General features: G+C 45.9%; 1 protein-coding gene, 1 non-coding gene and 1 pseudogene across 2 annotated transcripts in view; 2 read left to right on the top strand and 1 right to left on the bottom strand.

Annotated features, from left to right (window-relative positions):
- The first annotated feature begins 3131 nt into the window (after positions 1–3131).
- Positions 3132–16911, top strand: part of NID1 (nidogen 1) — an 89849-nt gene continuing 76069 nt past the window's right edge. The window contains exon 1 of the mRNA XM_058542977.1: positions 3132–3426. Within this exon, the coding sequence (XP_058398960.1) occupies positions 3202–3426 (225 nt within the window). The 5' untranslated portion in view covers positions 3132–3201. The remainder of the gene's footprint in view (positions 3427–16911) is intronic.
- On the top strand, positions 7235–7425 carry LOC131407736 (U2 spliceosomal RNA). Its single transcript, XR_009220607.1, has one exon. It is a non-coding gene; the product is annotated as a U2 spliceosomal RNA (small nuclear RNA).
- On the bottom strand, positions 12078–12653 carry LOC131406748 (charged multivesicular body protein 1B2-like; annotated as a pseudogene).

Raw genomic sequence — 16911 nt, forward strand, 5'->3', positions numbered from 1 at the left:
CACAGATGTCACGTCCCCCGAGCACCAGGCAATGTGAGTGAGTACAGGCTATAAATAGGAAATGACAGATAGTTTACAGTATATACTAGACCGACTTAAGCAAGATGATACTGATGAAATTAGGGAACAGAAGCGTGTGTAAATAGAGCATGAACAGTATGTATAAACAATGGAGCAAATATGTCTTGTGAATGGAAACTGAGGAAGAAACTTCTATAGAAAGGCAGGAGGGTGTGGTAGAAAGAATATTGGCTTTGATTTCAGATACACTGGGATTCAAATCCGGATCTTCCACTAACGGTGTGAAACTGGGCCAATTATCTAACTTTTGCAAATCTCATTTTCTCTACATCTCATTTCCATACATCCCTACATCCCTACATTTACTATGAGGCTACTAGCTTGTGCAATTGTTAGTAGTATTAAATTCGATGTTCTGTAAAGCATCTAGTAGAAAGAGGCATTCAACAAGTGGTATCTATTGTTGCTCTCTCTATCTGTTAAACATCCTCCTATATTACTGTTGTGCTGTCTTGCACACTAGACTGCAAGCTGCTTACAGTAGAGATTGTCTTAACGGTCTTGATATTTCGAATTCCTAGGTACAGTGTCTGACTTATGGCGGATTCTCAGTAAATGCCGAAATAATAAGAACCACAAAAACTATACGTTTAGATAATAATGATGGCTAAATATTAACTGAGTACTTACTTTGTGCCCAGCTCTGTGCTAGGAGAATTTCATGGATTATCTTATTTAAATCTCACAACAATTCTTTGATTGTAGGTGTGAATATTCCACGCAAATGAGGAGGATATTGAGACTTAGAAACCTGCCCAAGTTTATAAGGCTAGTAAGTGGCAGGAGCCTGGGACTCAGCCAGGCTGGACTCCAGGAGCTACTCTGGAACCGGCAAAGTGGAGAACAGCTCTTGCTCCTGTATTAGCAGAGGAAAATTCCAAGGACCAATAGGAGTTTCAGAAGCTGTCTGAGTACCAAAAAGGGAGAGGATTCATGAGACGGGTGAGAGCATTCCAGGCACAGACAACAGCTCCAGAGACCGCCGCTCTGACGTGAGACAGAAGGTGGGATGGGGGTTTGGAAGGAAACAAGTCTGAGGTGCACACTGGGAGTTATATGGTCTGTGCTGTGTGCAGGTGAGCACAGAGGATGAAGAAGAGCCTCCATATGGAACTCTCAGCAGTTGGAATGGGCAGTGCTGGGGCCCAGAAACCCGGAGATGGTTGATGCAGCAGTCAAAGCTACAGACGACATGGGATAGAGTCAGGAAGTGCTTCTGGGGCGGGAGATGCCGGCTCTGAGCGATGCAATTCCGGGAGAGACCTGAAGGAAAAGCCACGGGATTTGGCAACAGATTGCAGGCAGCATTAGTCATTCTTTAACAACAAGAGAAAAAAATATAGTGATATGGAGGCCACTTACTGTAGTGGGTAAGGCAGTCCTGGAGCTGGACCACCTTGGGTCAGGTGCAGGCTTTCAGCTGTGTGACCTTAGCAAAGTGATTTAAACCTCTCTGGGTCTCTATGCCCCTCCTCTGTAAAATGGGGATGGTCTCTGTTTCCTAGGGTTATTGTGATTGCAAAATGAACTGATACCTGTAGAAACTTGAGAAATATTATCTCTGATGGCTAATGAATTTAAAAGAAAAAGAAAAAGACGTCATGAGTAGATCAAAGACTTTATGTTCAGAGAGTGTGTTTCTTTTGCTTTTTTTCTTCATGTTTTCTACTGGTTCAGGACTCTTGAAACATTATATAGAATTTGCTGTTTCTTGGGAGAATTATTCCAAACTGGGTGCCAGGTCCTTTACCTTAGCTGGTGACAGGCGATGGGGATGCCCCATTGACCCCTCTAGGTTAACAGGTCTGACATTAAACACATATCCAACTCCCACTGTCCTGGGTCCTCTTCCCTGACTTCAAAAGGCAGCGGCGGGTTTGCAGTCCTGCAGGCTCAAAACCTAGCCCCCAATGTTACTTCTTCCCCCCACCCCCAATCAAATTCATAATCAGGTCTCATTCCTTCTTTCATCGTAATGCCTCTTAGATTCATTTCTTCTCAATGTCCACCTTTTCCTTTCTCACCTCTATTTTTTTTGTTTTTTGTGGTCAACGGTCCTCTGATGACCTTCCTCTACTTTTAACCCAGTGCTAAATTAATGATCAACTGATTATTTAGGATACCGCTTACATCGCTTATCTCCCTTTGTCAAGAACACTCAATAGTTCTCCTCTGAGTGTTAGGGCGAGTTCAAATTCCTAGGTTTGGTATTAAAGGCTTTACTTCGAATAGTCCTTTCCCAGTTTCTCGACTGGGGGTGGTGCCTTGAGTCCACCCACAGCTCACGCTCTCCGCTTTCCAGAACATCCCTTCTCCAGCCTCCTGATAAAATTCCACCTCTTCCGAAGACCCAGTTTGATTCCCATATCCCACACGAAGCTCTCCTTGGCCAATTATTCCAGCCCTTTATCACTTGAGGACCCCATCCCACCTAACACTGAATTATACTATACACTCGTGACTTTGTCTCGGAGAGTGGAACTCGATTTCTGGCCGATCTTCCACAGTACCGAGACAGGATCCCGCACTCAATCAAGTTGAAAGAACGGACGGATGAACGAGTGAACACGCTCCTGGCCCAGTCCGGTCTTGCTAATTCCCAGCACCTAGCCCTCCTCCTGCCAGTGTCTGACCGTGTCAGTCCGACCTCCGGGCGCCGCCAAGCAGCATGGGGTGGGCTGTGCTCCTGAATCCAGGGCATTTCCACGTCGCCCGCTCTCCACGACTTAGCCCTGACCAGAGGACAATGGTGCAGGGCCCGGCGCTCTCCTCCCACCTCCCGGAGTGGCCGTTCGGTGGGAACTGGGTTGGCTTCGGGAATCGCGGCCACCAGCACCCACCACCCTGCGGGGGACGAGGGCGACGCGGCCAGGACGGCTGGAAGATTCGGTGTGGCCCCTCGCCCTTCCCCGCGCGGCCATTGGGCAGCCTCCGCGGCGCCCTGTGGACGGGGCGGGGCCCTCCCCATCTCCCCTCGGTTTCCCTCCCCTAGTTCCCGGGGTGGGACGGTTGGGAGGCGGGAGGCGTGGAGGGGCTGCCGAGGGGCGTCCGGTTACGTCTCCGCCTTCCTCAGCCTCCGGCCGCCGAGCCGCTGGGTGTGCGGGACAGCAGATCGGGAACATGTTGGCTGCGATCCGCCGGAGCGGGCCTGCGTGGACGCGGGCACTGTTGCTGCAGCTGCTGCTGGCGGGGCCCGGGGGCTGCCTGAGCCGCCAGGAGCTCTTTCCCTTCGGCCCAGGACATGGGGACCTGGAGCTGGAGGCCGGGGACGACCGCGTCTCCCCAGCCCTGGAGCTGAACGGGGCGCTCCGCTTCTTCGACAAATCCGACATCCACTCGGTCTACGTGAGTGCGGCCAGGGGCAGGAGGTGGGGGCGTTCGGGGGAGGGCGTGGGGGGCCGAGCGGGCGTCGGAAGGAAGGCTGGGGCGGGCGGGGGGCGCCCGCGGACCCGGACGGATGTGGGCGTCGTGGGCGGGAACCCGGACCCGCTGGCAGCCCGGGCTCGGGGTGCGGCGCTGGGCTCCCGTCTGCGCCCGGCCCGCCGACGTCTCCCTCCCGCCTGGTCACCGTCGCCCGAGGAGCACGCGGGTCTGGGGAGCTCGCCCCGTCTGCGCCGCCCGCGCGCGCCCTGCCTGACTCAGGGACCCCGGGACCCGGGACCCGGGACCCGGGACCCGGCACCGGGGGCAGGATTTCCTCTCCCGCTGCTGTAGGCGGCGTTGCCGCCGGGAAGTCAGTCCGCGTCTCGCTATTGTCCCGCGCCTTTGGGGACAGAACTCGGTCCGGGTGGAACCAGGCGCGGCCGCAGAGCCTCCGCAGGGCAAGGGCCAGAGATGGGTCGCAGCCGGCGCGCGGGCCCCGGGACTCCCGTAGGTGCCGAGGCAGGAAAAGACCGCCCAACTGGGCTCTCCGCCCCGGGAATTTAGCCGACAGTCCCCTGCGTTTGTGTGTGTGAACTCCGGATGTGTCTCGGCAATGATTCTGCTCTCGAGTGAAACGCGTTTCGGTCCAGAGTTCAGGGCTGGGAAGGCAGGGTCCTCCGGTGATCCAATTTCCTGTAGCCGAGCGTTGTCACCGTGGGGAGCCCCCAGTGGGGAGCGGGGCCAGGTGACCTTTAGCTCCCTGGAGCCTTCTCGGAACCGGCCGGGCCCAAGGACGCTGTCAACTTGGTGAAGTCCTCTCGTGCCGGCGCCTTCCCCAGCCGCGCACCATGTGGATTTCATATAAAGCTGTGCGCATTCCAGAAGCGGGGGGAACAACACAAACAGCGTAGCGGCTGGATCCTGTCTTGCCCTTGAAATGGCTGTGCTCGTCGTCTGACCGGTGGCAGACTGCGCCTGGACAACACCCACGTGGAGCTTGTCGGCTTTGCCTAAAAAGAATGAGCCCTTAAAGTCTCCACCCACAGAGAGTGTCGCCCTTGTTGGATGACTGCCCAGACCCCGGTGGGCAGTCTGGGGAAGCCTATGGGACCCCTTCTTAGAATAATGCTTGTAAATGTATAAAACAAAATCCACAGGATTGCCAAGGAAATCAATTATGTTGAAATGCAGATCAAAATATTAAAACAAAAATTGTATGAAGTAATTTTTGTGTTTATTTTTAACCATATTAAATAGCAAGATGTAGCAGTAAATCCAATGGTGGGTCAGCTAATTACTGAACTTTCAAGATCATGAGAACTGTAAACAATACTCAGAACTGCGGTGACTATAAGGTGATAGGAGAGCGTCTGTGACTTCTATGAGTGGCAGGGTCATTAAGTGCTACTGCCACTGTGCTTTGTTGCCTGCATTCATAATGGAAGGAAGTGCTTATTATCAGTTAGGGGTTATTAAGTGTAAAAATGAAATTTCTTTTGTCCCCTCTAAGTTAACAGACCCACTGAATTCTGCTCATGACCCCCTATGGTGGGTCTTGGGACCCCGAGTTAAGAACTCCTATGTTAAATTTGGGGCCTCCTGCCCTCCTTTACTTGTGGCACCAGACTAACTACATTACATTTTAAAGATCTAGGAGATCCATTGCTAAAAAATGATTCCTGTCAAACTATACCTTCTGGGTCTATTTGGGTTTACTCTGCATTTCAATGAGAAGGAATCCCAGAGCTCTCTTTGAATCTTATATCTGTGCTACAGGTTGGGTTCCAGGAAGCTGACTCTGAGATGGAGATTAACAGGCAGGTTATTTAATTAGGGTGAACTCCTCAGATCCACACCTATTGAAGAGAGCGAAATGAAGAAGGATTGAGCAGAGGGAGAAGCTGGGCTGCAATACAGTCCCAACAAAGGTCTCAGCCAGCCCCCTGGGAGCTCTGAAGGTGGGATGACCTTTCAGAGCTCTCTCAAGTCTGTATGAGAGGGCTGGGCCTCTGCGCCCATACAGAGATCAGTCATTTGATAACGGCTGCCCTGAAAGGAGGTGTGACCCTTCTCCAGGGAGGCAATCCTCAAAGAGGGCTGACAACTGAGGGCTGCATTCCCAGGAGCGGAAGGCGGATCTGGTGACACATCACAGCATCCACCACTGTTTGTGGCTGTGTGGATGCTCTTTTGAGCTGATGGAAACCCTCACTTGCCCTGAGTGAAAAGATGAATTGACAGGGAATGTGAGCATGAACTAGGTGGTCTGCACTGTTCTGGGAACTAGACTAGGAAAATGAAAGGAACCCGCACTGAGAAGGAAAACCATTATTGGATGAGTATATCTACTTGTGTCAGGGACTTGCTAGTTTTACATTATTTAATTCTCAGAACAACTAGCCCCCTTTTTTGTTTGCAGGGAAGGATTTGCCCTGAACTAACATCTGTTGTCAATTCTTCTCTCTTTTTTTTTCTCCCCAAAGCCCCAGTGCATGGTTGTATATCCTAGTTGTAAGTCCTTCTAGTTCTTCTCTGTGAGCCACCACCACGGCAAGGCAACTGACATACGGGTGGTGTGGTTACATGACCTGGAAACAAACCTGGGCTGCCGAAGCAATGAGAGCACCAAACTTTAACCACTAGACCATCAGGGCTGGCTCTCGCCCCTTTTTTCAGATGAAGAAATAATAATAATTGGTAATTACCCAAGGCTATACTCCCAGTTAAATGCCCAAACGAGGATTCCAGCCCAAGCCCATGTCTGACTCATAATACATGCAAGCATCAAGCCTCAAACATGTGGTAATGGACATGAAGGATTGTTGTGGGCTAGAACAGTGAGGCAGAACTTTAGAGAGGAGGTTACATGTAAGACTTGAAAGACAGGTCCCATTTCAGTAGATGGACAGGCGGTAGAGAGCCCATTCCAGGTGGGAAGTACTGCAGGGGCAAATGCATGAGGATGGGAACAAGCTTGGCAAATGCTGGGAGAGCGAGGAGTATGCTCTGACTGGAGCAGAGGGTTTCTGTTGGAATAGGAGGTTTCTGTCTGGATAGGCAGGTGGGGTCAGGAGATAGAATGTATCAGCTAGCTTTTGCTGTGTAACAAACAGCCACTAAACCTCAGTGGCTTATAACAATAAGCATTTATTGCTCATGTGTCTGGAATCAACAGGTGGTGGGCTGATCAAGGGTGGCTTTAGCAGGGGCAGTTGGGGTGATTTGGTTCAGCTCCATGGTTCTCTCATCCTCCACTGCCATTTTCTCTAATAGGGTGGTGATTAGCTATATGTAGCTATTTAAAATGGAATTAATTAAAATTAAATAATATGAAAATTTCAGCCTTTCAGTCACACTAGCCACATTTCAAATGTTCAATACCCTCAAGTGCTTTTTCAAGCCTCTGCTTGGGTCATGTCTCCTAACATCTCATGGACTAAAGCAAGTCACATGGCTGAGCCAAGTCACTGGGTGAGGCAGGTCACCCTACCCATAGTGGCAACAGGCATAGATACAAGGAGAGGTGAAGATGTGGGGCCAAATGATACAATACACTACATAGAGGGTCATGAAAGATGGCTAGAAGGTCCGTGGTTGGTAGGTTAAGCTGTCTGTAGCTGGTCACAAGGCACATATGCCTGTCTTTAGTAAGGTAAGTCTGGCAGTGGTTTGCAAGACAGCATGGACAAACAGGGAGACAGGGAGAGTTTGGGAGCAGGAAAGCCAGTTCCATAAGCTGCTGGTTTATCTAGACATGAGGTGATGAGGGCTTACAAAAAGGGTGGCAAGGATCGCTTCTCGGCCTTTTGGCTAAGATCAAGTGTAGTATCTGTTCTTATCAGTTTAATATCTGATACGTCCTCTATCCGAGGACAATATATTAAATGGATTTTTGGAATTAGGAGATGGAATAGGAGCTTGCTCCGTCCACTCCACGCATCGACCTGGTATTGCAGTACTTCCAGGAACGGTGCACCCCCTTCGGGGGAAAAAAAAAAAAAAAAAAGGGTGGCAAGGAGAACAGAGGGTGAACCTGAGAGGTGATCTAAGTGTCATCAACAGCATTTCTGATCAATCACATGTGGGATATGAAGAAGGCAGGCAGGGAGGGGTTCTTAGTCTTGAAGAGTGAGAGAGTGACGAGATGGCTGGGAGGGCTGACTTGAGTGAAAAAGTGTTAGCCAGGTTTGATGCTGTGGCATTGGGGACCAATGAGGTGACCAGAACATGAAGATGCCCTGTAGCTATTAGACCTTCAAGTGAGCAATTGGGCTGGGAAGGCAAGTGGACCCCTTGAGACACTGGTTTACAAGAGGAGCTAGGATAGTGAAAAACAAGATGAAAGCTGGTTTTAGAGCCCTTGGAAAGGATACCGTTAGTGATGACCTAATGTAGCATTCTTAAAGTGTGGTCTGGGGACTCCTGGGTATCCTGGAGACTTTTTCAAGAAATTCACAAGGTCAAAACTCTTTTCCTGGGCCAGCCCCAGTGGCCTAGTGGTTAAGTTCAGCACGCTCTGCTTTGGCAGCCCAAGTTTGTTTCCCAGGTGCCGACCTACACTCCTCGTCTATCAGTGGCCATACTGTGACAGCAACCCGCGTACAAAATAGAGGAAGATTAGCAACAGATGTTAGCTCAGGGTGAATCTTCCTCAGCAAAAAACAAAAACCCCAAAACTCTTTTCCTAATAATACTAAAATGTTATTTGCTTTTTATACTCCCATGCTCTCGTGTGTATACAGTAGAGTTCACCAGAGGTTACATGATGTGTAATATCTATCACAACAGATTGAATATAGAAGGTATGAGAATCCAGCTGTCTTCCATCATCAGACATCAGATTGATTTGCAAAAATGTGAAACAATGACACATCTCTCCCTAAGCACTTTTGGGTTTTATTTTCATAAAAAATAATGTTATTTATGTTAACATGTAATGAATTCATTATTATTTAAGTATTATAAATCTTTAAATTTTTCTCAGTTTTAATTCTGATATGATAAATATTGATTAATACAATCTATATAAACACAAACCTTTGGGGGTCTTTAATAATTTTTAAGAGTGTAAAAGAGTCCTGAGGCAAAATGTTTGAGAGCTGCTGATGAAATGGTATCCAAACATTATATACCTCTGCCTTAACTTGAGACATGTTCAAAGGCAGGAGAATGGTACTGCTGGGGAAATGCTCCGTGGCGGAGTGAGGAGCCATCTTCATTGCCAGACTTCCTCCTGTGGCCCATGGCCGACTTCCAACATGATAAGGTCTGATTCTCCCCATGAGATAACCTCTTATTTTGCATGGTGAATCAGCACGGTCCCAGCGATGAAGCCAGCCATTCTTTGAACCGCATCCTGGATAATGAGTGAGGAATGGGCCAATCTATAAATCTAGTCAACCAGCTCACTGAGCCATTGGACATTTCACATGAGCTCTGCGGCCTTGGCCAATGAACTGACCTCCCTGGGCAAGAGCTCTTCAAAAACGTAATGAGGTTGTGTAGAACAATAAAAACATTTTCTTCCTTTGACTGGAATTTTATCATCTCAGTTTATTAATGCTGATTATCTCATGCTGATCAGAAGCTCTGATCAACTCTGTAGACCAATGAAGAATTTCTAGAACATGGTTTTATTGCATATTAAATTATTTATGTCTTGATTCATAAAAATGGAGAAATAAATTTAATAAGTTCAATTTGTTTTTGGAAATAAAATCCTTCATGCTATGGAAAACTAATACAAGGAAATCCTTGATAGCAAAAAGATTGTATCTTGACTTGCCTGCCTCTAGTCTCTTGTTCTCGCTCTCTCATCTTATTTCTCTCTTTCTCTCTCTCTCTCACATGCACACTGACACACACATACATCTTCCACAAACAGATTTTTGTTATATCACTTACATACAGGAATCTTTCCTTAAGTAGGGTAAATTTAACTTATCCTTCAGGATCTTCCAACTTTCCTCCACTTTTTACCCTAACTTCTCTGCCAATATAGGCTACTCACTTTCTTCAAAACTTGATTCATTCCATCAGTGTTTATCAAGGGATTCCTGGGTATGTAGGAGGCTGTGCTAGGTGCTAGGGCTATAAACTGTGCAAAACACAGCAACTGAATATGACCAGGTCCCTGCCTTCCAGGATGTCTCAGTGTCGTGAGGGAGCCACAGATGAACAGGTGATTCCAATGCCCTGTGCTATGAACCACGATAGAGAAATGACCCCTAGAACTTGGGGGAGCTCAGAGTCTCCATGAAGAACTCCACCCAACCAGTTTCATTCCCTGATGCCTCAGTAGACCTGAGCTAAATCTAAACTGTACTGTGATCATTGCAAATGTTTCCTTTGCTTGCCTCCTTATATATTCTGCCAGTCCACAAATAGACCATGAGGCCCCTGGAGTCATAGAATATGGTTTGTGTTTCCTTTGTTCAATTTTTCCTTTCTTTGGCGATCTTGCCAACCTGTATGGCTTCACCTGCCTGCTCCATGGCAATGTCTCTGGCCGTGACCTCTCTCATGAGCACGGGTCCCAGATTTTCAAAATCATACCATATGTTTGCACCCAAATGCCCATCTGTCACTTCAGGTTCCATGTGGCAGACTGAGAATTACTCACCCTCCTCCACCCCTTAGCTGCTTTCACTACCACTTGCTTTTCCTTGTTAATGGTACCTTATGAGGGTTCTCACACTGCCCTGAGGCTGCATCGCCCTCTTCTCTTCATTCATTTATTCTACAAATACTTATCAAAGGCCTATGTGCCAGGCACTGTTTTAGTCACTTAGAATACAAGTGAATGAAACAAAGAACCCTGTCCTCATTGAGTTTACATTCTAGCAGGAGAGTGGGAGCAGGAAAATAAACAACAAACATAATAAATACATAAATTACAGTTGTGTGTCACATAACGATGTTTTGGTCAACGACAGACCGCATATATGAGGTGGTCCCATAAGATTAGCATCATATAGCCTAGGTGTGTAGTAGGCTATACCATTTAGGTTTGTGGAAGTGCACTCTATTATGTTCACACAATGACGAAACTGCCTAACGACGCATTTCTCAGAAGATATCTCCGTTGTTAAGTGACGCGTGACAGTATAGTGTAATATTAGGCAGTATACTACTAAACATCAGGGGTCTGGGATGAGTCTGGAGTTTGGAAGAGAAGCCTGGGCTTTGGATATAAATTTGGAAGTTGTTGGCACATAGATGGTGGTATTTAAAACAAGAGAACTAAATGAACTCCACCAAGGGAGTGCATGTAGATAGAGAAGGAGTCCAGGGGAGCCTCTAACAGGTCAGGGATAGGAGGAGGAGCCAGCAATGGAGACTGAAAGGGGGTGGCCAGTGAGATAAGAGGAAAACCAAGAGAGGGTGGTAGCCTGGAAGCCAAGTGAAGAAAGTGTATCAAGGAGGAGGGAGTGAACCACCATGTTAAATGTTGCTGATGGGCCAAAAAGATGAGCATTGAGGATTGACCACTGGGTTGGGTAACGTGGTGGTTATCTTGGCAAATCACCGGTTCTTCTCCATTTCACCTTCACAACAGGCCCTTGCATCTGAATCTTTCTTGTCATGTTGGATATGACACTTTCCAACTGTGTTCAGTTTCTTTAGTGCCCTCCCTCATCCTAACTTCAGAAGAAGGTGGACTCTTGGGCCTGGATTCAGGGCCTCACCCTACCATTATAGCTTTATTCCAGCTTCGCCATAACATTTCCCAGAAAAGTAAAATAGGTCTTACTTTGGCTCTTTGTCCATTCTTTTACCCTACCACTTCCTCCATCTCTTACCTCTCAGATTCTTCCCGTTCTCCCAGAGCCAACACAAGTTCTTCTTCTTTCCTAACTGACCAGTGCCAGCAGAGGACATTGATCTCTGTCCTTAGAACTCTCTGTAACTCTAATACTGTCTGATTTGGAGCTTGATATATTCCCAAATGTTCATGCATCTTAATTATATCTGTTCAGTTGGATTATCAGCAGGTAGCGTCGAAAGAGTGAGGTCTCCAGAGCCCAATAGAAGTGAGTTTGAATCTCTGTTCTACCACACTAGTTGTGTGATCTTGGATAAGTTATCCAACCTCTGTAAGCCTTGGTTTGTTCATCTGTGAAACAGAGACATCATTGTGTTCCTCATGGAGTTGTGAACATTCGTTGAATTAATATATTTAAACAGCTCATCATGTGGTAAAGTGCTCCAAAACTGTGCGCTTTCTTCTTTGTTGAGAGAAGAGATTATGCCTTTTTTTAAAAAAACCAAAACCTTTATTCTATACTTTCTTCTGTAGTACTTTTGTGCTAGATTATTGATGTAACTTTTGAGAAAGATGTTTCATATGCAACAAGCTAATGCTAGCTCTGTCAAGGCATCGACAAAAATATATCCCTCATATTTTTACACATAATATAATGAACTATAAAATCTGTCACAGTGGAAACTCGCTGGAATTTTTTAATGTGTTGGAAAGTACAGCAAGGCAAAAGAAAGGATTACATACAAACAGTGTTTAAGCATTCTGGCATATATAGTGTTCTTAGTATAATTGGAGTACAACTTATCTATACCTGCACACAAAATATTTCAGAAGCAAATGAAGTAAACAGAAGCACCAGTTCTTTAAATTACTCTTTAAAGTACTCTTTATCACATAGGTGAGCAAGTCTCTGTGACAGTTCATCCTATTCTTTCGAAGCAACACTTGTGCCAACAGGACCTGTCAACCCTGTGGTAGTTCTCTATTGAGATCAAGGCTGTTTCTTGAAGCCGCATAGCCAGTTGGTTTTGTGATGTTGCTGGTGTTGTAGTGCTACTCATTGTGTCTTCTATCTGTTGTGTTTGAACACCCAGCATTTCCAATTGGTGTTCACGTTGGTCTGTCAGGGCAAAATCTTTTCAAGGTTCATACCCCTCAATGAAGCATCCATAGACTTAAACACAAGGGCCATGGACTTTGTTACCTTGCTCATGGTTTGAACTCTTGCTGCTCCAGCATCAACCCTAGTGCTCACACTCAAGAAACTAATTGCTTTGTTCTTCTGGCGGATTGCATTTTCGGCATGTATTCTTGGAACTTCTGTATTGCCCCTTTGAATGGCCTTTTTAATCTTGGCCTTTTCTTCTTTCTCATATTTCCTGGCATTCCTATTAAGTTCTTTTACAGTAAACTTCAAGTTAAATAAGTGGTTCTCCATATTCGACACGGTCCCATGACTTTTTTTGAGAGGTGGCAGCCCAGGTTTGGTGGGAGGGCGTCCCATCCTAGTCCTGAGCTGTGGGCTCGCCTGGCTTCCAGAGATTGTGTCTTATTCCTCTTGACATCACTCCTAGAGCTGCCACGCTTGCTGGCATGCAGGAATTGTGTGGATCTGCTGGTCAAGCCCAGGGCCCCCACCATGGTTATGCAGGTTGTTTGCACCACAAAGGCTCTGGCCAAGGGGACAAGCAGGAGCTGAAGTCCAGCCCACCGGCCACTCACCCAGCCCCGAGCCTCAGAAAAGTCACCTGCTTCTAATTTACCCAAAGGAACCCTGTGGTCTAGCAGTGGCTCTGGTTGAATCACAGAATACTTAAAGTAAGTATTAATTTCTAGTGGAGGCTGAAAAGGAGTTGACCAATTTATAATTGAGGTCAAATCTCTTCATATATCAGCCTTTTGTTATTCCGGGTCTCTTTTATTTATAAAACAAAGAGGTTTGACAAGATTATCTCTAAGGCCCATTTTATCGTGGATCTTTAATATTCGTTGATTGAGTGACCAGATGTTGACTAAGCATATTTACTAGTTCAGGACACTGGATATTATTTATCATAAAATGTAGTAGAATGTTAAGATACATCATCTGTTTATTCAACAAATATCTAATCTGTTGCCTAATATGCCAGGCACAGTGCTAGGCTTTGGAGATACAGATTGAAACCAAACCAGTGTTGTTTCTGCTCTCACAGAGTTTATAGTTTACTGAGGAAGACAGACATTAAACCAATAATTACACCAATAATTGATCAATTGCCACTGTGATAAGTGCTATGAAGGAGAAGTTCAGGGTGGGGATATGTTGTGGTGGGACCTGAGCTAGTTGGAGGGGTCAGGAGAACCTTCCCAACCCAGCTGGAACTGAAGGATGAGTAGAGGTCGGCCGTGTGAAAAAGCAGAGGAGGCAGGACGATGATTCACACGGAGGAAACATTACTGCGTGTGAGACCGTGGGAGTGTAGAGGGAAGGAGCTTGGCATGCCACAGCAGAACGAAGCCAATGCGAGTGAGGGCGATGGTGCGAGAAGAACTGGGAGAGCTGAATCAGACCTGGTCACTCTGGCTCAGAGCCTCCAAGGGTTTTCCTTTGCGCTTAATGACATCCAGACTTCTCACCATGTGTCGGCCAAGCCCCACATGGCCCAGCCTAGCCCGTCTCTCCACCCTCCTCCCTTGTCCTGTTCCCCTCACACGCCAGGCTCCAGTCACACCAGCCTTCTTTCTCTCCCTCGACCGCAGCCAGCTTGTCCCATCCAGGTCTTGGCAGGTCTCTTCCTCTGCCCAGACCCATGGCTCTGATCTCCCCATTGCTGCGCCTTCCTGTCATTCAGGTCTCAGCCCACATGCAGACCCCTATTTGTGATGTTTGGTTGCGCTCTATCTTGTTTTCATCACAGCATGTATAGCCACCTAAAACTAGTGTATTCATTTGTTTGTTTACTGTTTGTTGCTAGTCTTTTCCTTTAGAGTCTGAGCCCTGTGAGGGCAGGGTCTGGCCTGCCGTACTCAGCACATTCACCTACTCAGGTACCAGGAGCAGTGCCTGTGGCACAGAGTGGGAGCTCTGCTATGATCTGTTGAATGAATGAATGAATGAATGAATGGATGCTAGGTATTTTTTTACTTTATTCTATGAAGCAGCGGGATGCCGTTAGTGATTTCTAAGTAGATGAGTGACATGATTTATTTTTAAAAGATTCCCATTTTCTTCAACAAATAAATGGCATGGAAGAAAAAGAAGGATGGAGAACTGGTATAGATTAAAAGATTTAAGAGACATATTAACCAAATGCAAGATGAGGACTTTGTCGATCCTGATTGAAACAAAGTGGCGGTAAAAGGACATCTTTGAAACAAACTGTTTTTCAAGAAGAGATACATATGAAGTAAAAATACTTCAAAAAAGAAAAAATAAATATGCATATGTGTGGAAAGAGTAGATGAAACAGGAACTGGAGCCCGACAGTAGGAGCTGATCGTGGGAGCTGATTGATGATATACAGGTGTTTGTGGTACTATTCTTCTGTGCATGTTTGCAAATTTCCCTGTGTGATGCTGCTCACCACTGCCTGACAGCATTCACGCTGCCTGACACCACTCACGCTGCACGACACCACTCACGCTGCCTGACACCGCTCACACTGCCTGACAGCACTCACACTGCCTGACACCATTCACGCTGCCTGACAGCACTCACTACTGCATTGCTTGTGAAAAAAGTTGTTCCTGGGGCTGGCCCCGTGGCGTAATGGTTAAATTCAGTGCGCTCTGCTTTGGTGGCCTGGGTTTGCAGGTTCGGATCCCGGGTATGGACCTACACCACTCGTCATCCATGCTGTGGCGGTGACCCACATACAAAACAGAGGAAGATTGGCCCAGATGTTACCTCAGGGTTAATCTTCCCCAAGCAAACAAAAGGAAGATTGGCAACAAAGTCAGCTCAGGGCAAATCATCCTCACCAAAAAAAAAAAAAAATGTTCCTTAGCCCCTAAGGTTTCTTAACTACTTGGTTCTCAAGTAAATTTTTTTCTTTTCTTTAATTTTTAATTATAGATATTTTCAAACACACACAAACAAGGGAAGAAAATAGTATCATGAATATGCATAGACACATTACCTAAATGTAACAGTTGTTAGCATTTTTCATACTTGTTTCATCAATTTCCCTTTGCTGACGTATCCAAAGCAAATTAGAGTCTTCATGACATTACATCACTAAATATTTTGTATGCACTCCTAAAACATAAGGATATTTCCCTGCATAACCAGCATACTATTATCACACATAACAAAATCCATATCAATTTAGGCCCAGTTGATACCAAATTTCTCCGGTATTCCCAAAGCTATCCTTTATAGCTAGACTTATTCAGACTGGGGTCCAAAGAAGGACCAAGCATTACATTTGGCTCTCTCTTCAGTCTCTTTTAATTTTGAACAATACCTTCTGCCTTTTGATTCATCAACTTATTTAAGAATCACTGTCTATTGTGCTGTAGAATGCCCCACCTTCTGTGTTTAACTATTTCTTTGTAATGTAGTTTAGCTTATTATTCTATCTCTGTATTTCCTGAAAACTGGTAATCTTTTTTTCTTTAGGAAACAAGTATAAATTTATTTTTAAACTAATTTTTGGAATAGTAATACAATGCAAATGGTTAAAAAAAAAAACCTTGTAAAAACAGTGAAAAGTGAAGTGTCTTTCCCACCCTGGCCTCCAGCCTGTTCCCCACTAAGATATAATTACTTTTCATGAATTTTTTATCTCCCTGCAGAGAGATTCTCAAATGCACAAACATATGTATGTACACATCCCCCCTTGTTTTATACACCTCCTTGATTTCTTTTTTTTTTTTTTTTTTTTTTTTTTTTGTGAGGAGATCAGCCCTGAGCTAACATCCGCCAATCCTCCTCCTTTTTTGCTGAGGAAGACGGCCCTGGGCTAACATCCGTGCCCATCCTCCTCCACTTTATATGGGACGCCGCCACAGCATGGCTTACCAAGCAGTGCGTCGGTGCGCGCCCGGGATCCAAACCAGCGAACCCCGGGCCGCCGCAGCGGAGCGCGCGCACTTAACCGCTTGCGCCACCGGGCCGGCCCTCACCTCCTTGATTTCTTAAATAACAGCTTTATTAAGATAGAATTCACATACCATAAAATTCACCCCTTTACAGTGTACACAGTTCAATGATTTTTAGTATATTCAGGGAGTTGTGCAACCATTACCATTATCTAACTCTGGAATATTTTGATCACCTCCAAAACAAACCCCATATCCTTTTGCAGTTACTCCCCATCTGCCCATATCCTTTTGCAGTTACTCCCCATCTGCCCCCCTTTCTACTCCCCAAGTCCCTGGCAACCACTAATCTACTGTCTGTCTCTATGGATTTGTCTGTTCTGGACATTTCACATAAATGGAATCATACAATATGTAGCCTTCTGTTACTGGCTTCTTTCACTGGGCATAACGTTTTCAAGGTTCATCCATGTTGTAGCATGTATCAGTATTTCATTCTCTTATGGCTGAATAATATTCCATTGTTTTATTTGTCGATTCATAAGTTAATGGACATTCATGTTGCTTCTCCTTTTTGGCTATTATAAATAATTCTGCTATGAATGTTTGTGTACAAGTTTTTGGGTGGATATCTGCTTTCAGTTCACTTGGGTATATACCTAGGAGTGGAAATACTGGGT

Source organism: Diceros bicornis, chromosome 6 (assembly GCF_020826845.1).
Source record: "Diceros bicornis minor isolate mBicDic1 chromosome 6, mDicBic1.mat.cur, whole genome shotgun sequence".
NCBI lineage: Eukaryota > Metazoa > Chordata > Mammalia > Perissodactyla > Rhinocerotidae > Diceros > Diceros bicornis.